Genomic DNA, 2,003 nt, shown 5'->3' on the forward strand with positions numbered 1-2,003 from the left:
CTCCAATGAGAGCGGGTCTTGCTCAACTCCCCTCCATGATGGGTGGTCTTGATGCCGCTCTTTTTACTAATCTTTAATTTTATTAATCGATTTTTACTTTATTATTGAAATGAATGTTAAAAAATAATGTTATATTAGTATTAATGCAAATATAAATCAATTCTGTATTGCAGTTATACAAACACGGATTCCATGGCTACTTCATTCGGGATATTACAGTATTTCTCTAACAGTAAAATTTGTTGATTATACGAATTTTAAATATTCATAAGAATATCTATAATAGAATTAAAATATTTTATACCTGCAATTATTTTCTTTAAAAGTCAATTAATTGTAGTCATATTTTACTTAGTGATATAATAAATATTTTTGTATTCTGTATTTCAATTTTTTAAAAAATATTAGATTCATATTTATTGTATACATACTTATCGTACACATAATAATTTAGAAAATTTAAATAATATATTATGTTTACAGGACTCGAATTTTTCTACATATCAGCGAATGTGGCATTTTATGGAAACTGCAAAAGCACCAAACGAAGTATTTACTAAAAGCAATGTTGAGGGTGTTAATCGAGTTGTTAAAGGAAAAGGAAATTATGCTTTTCTTATGGAATCAACGTCAATAGAATATGTGATTGAAAGAAATTGTGAATTAACACAAATTGGTGGACTTTTAGATTCAAAAGGTTATGGAATCGCTATGCCTCCAAGTAAGATATAAAAAATTGCAAACTATATAATTTGTAATTTATATTTCATTTGGCATAGCTTAAATATAATAGTATTTTTCATAATGTTATTTTAAATTTTCAAAGATGGAATGTTAAATTCATTTTGCGTTTAAAACAACTTACTATGTAATAAGTTAAATTGCTAATAAGTTAAATTAAATTGTTAAGTGTTTTCAGCATTTTAATTTATTATTCATTATCATAAAATTAATATATTAAAATAAAAAATAATAAAAAATATTAATTAAAAGTAATTATAAGGCCGATTGATTTTCAACTTTATACTTAAAATTACGTAACATAAACTGAATGTAACGTAATGTTTCAGTTTATATCAAATTCATAGTTATAATTAGTTAGCTGATGATTAATTCATGTAATGTGTTTATAGTTTCTTTGATTTAACTTATTATTTCGTAGATACTGTATAATCCAATTGTAGTTTACATGAACAATGTACTAAAAAAAGTCACTAATTCTTTTTGAAAGAGAAAAGTAAATGTTAATGAATATATTGAAAGGTGAATTTACTGAAGTAATTTCACGAAAGTCGTTAATACCGAATAAATAAACAGTTGATTGTTAAAGGATTAATTACTAAATAATTAATTATTTTTTATTGTTTTAAGACAATGATTCTTGATCTTGACCTGCACTTAGCATGACATAGTTATCATGTACAATAATTACAGAATATATGATGTTTATTCAGTAATTTCAAATTGACCATAACACTGTTTACATTTTTATATCCGGTACTTTCATCCGAAGTTGAAATCTTCATAAAAATAAATTATATATTTTATTACAATTAAATAGTAATTCTATTAAGGTTTTTTTTCTTTTATAAAGTTAATATTTAAAATAAAATTTATAAATTATATTATTGTATAATTTACAAAATAAAGTATATCATTAAAAAAACTTATTTATTGACAACATTTTTTTTTATTGTTTAATTGTAATAATTAAGATTTATTATTTCTAATTAACAAGATCAATATTTTTTACCTTTACATCATAATATTATGATAATACTGTTATATCTTCTCTAATTACCAGTATAATTTCAAACTGTAGTAAGAAATAAATTTCAGATTCCCCATATAGGACAGCCATAAGTGGAGCTATTTTAAAACTTCAAGAAGAAGGTAAACTTCACATACTAAAAACCAAATGGTGGAAAGAAAAACATGGTGGAGGATCATGCCGAGTAAGATACACGCACGCACGCACGCACACACACACACACACACACACA

The 2,003-nt window shown here is 23.8% G+C and overlaps 1 protein-coding gene across 1 annotated transcript; it reads left to right on the forward strand.

The window, feature by feature from the left end:
• Nucleotides 1-483: 483 nt before the first annotated feature.
• LOC105367066 (glutamate receptor ionotropic, kainate 2-like) lies at nucleotides 484-1,970 on the forward strand (the record flags this gene model as incomplete). The annotated part of the gene is made up of 2 exons (XM_011505692.1): nucleotides 484-721; nucleotides 1,840-1,970. Coding segments are annotated over 2 exons (369 nt in total), but the record flags the coding sequence as incomplete, so codon positions are not given.
• Nucleotides 1,971-2,003: the final 33 nt, after the last annotated feature.

Source organism: Ceratosolen solmsi, unplaced genomic scaffold, assembly GCF_000503995.2.
Source record: "Ceratosolen solmsi marchali unplaced genomic scaffold, CerSol_1.0 C3516262, whole genome shotgun sequence".
Taxonomy (NCBI): domain Eukaryota; kingdom Metazoa; phylum Arthropoda; class Insecta; order Hymenoptera; family Agaonidae; genus Ceratosolen; species Ceratosolen solmsi.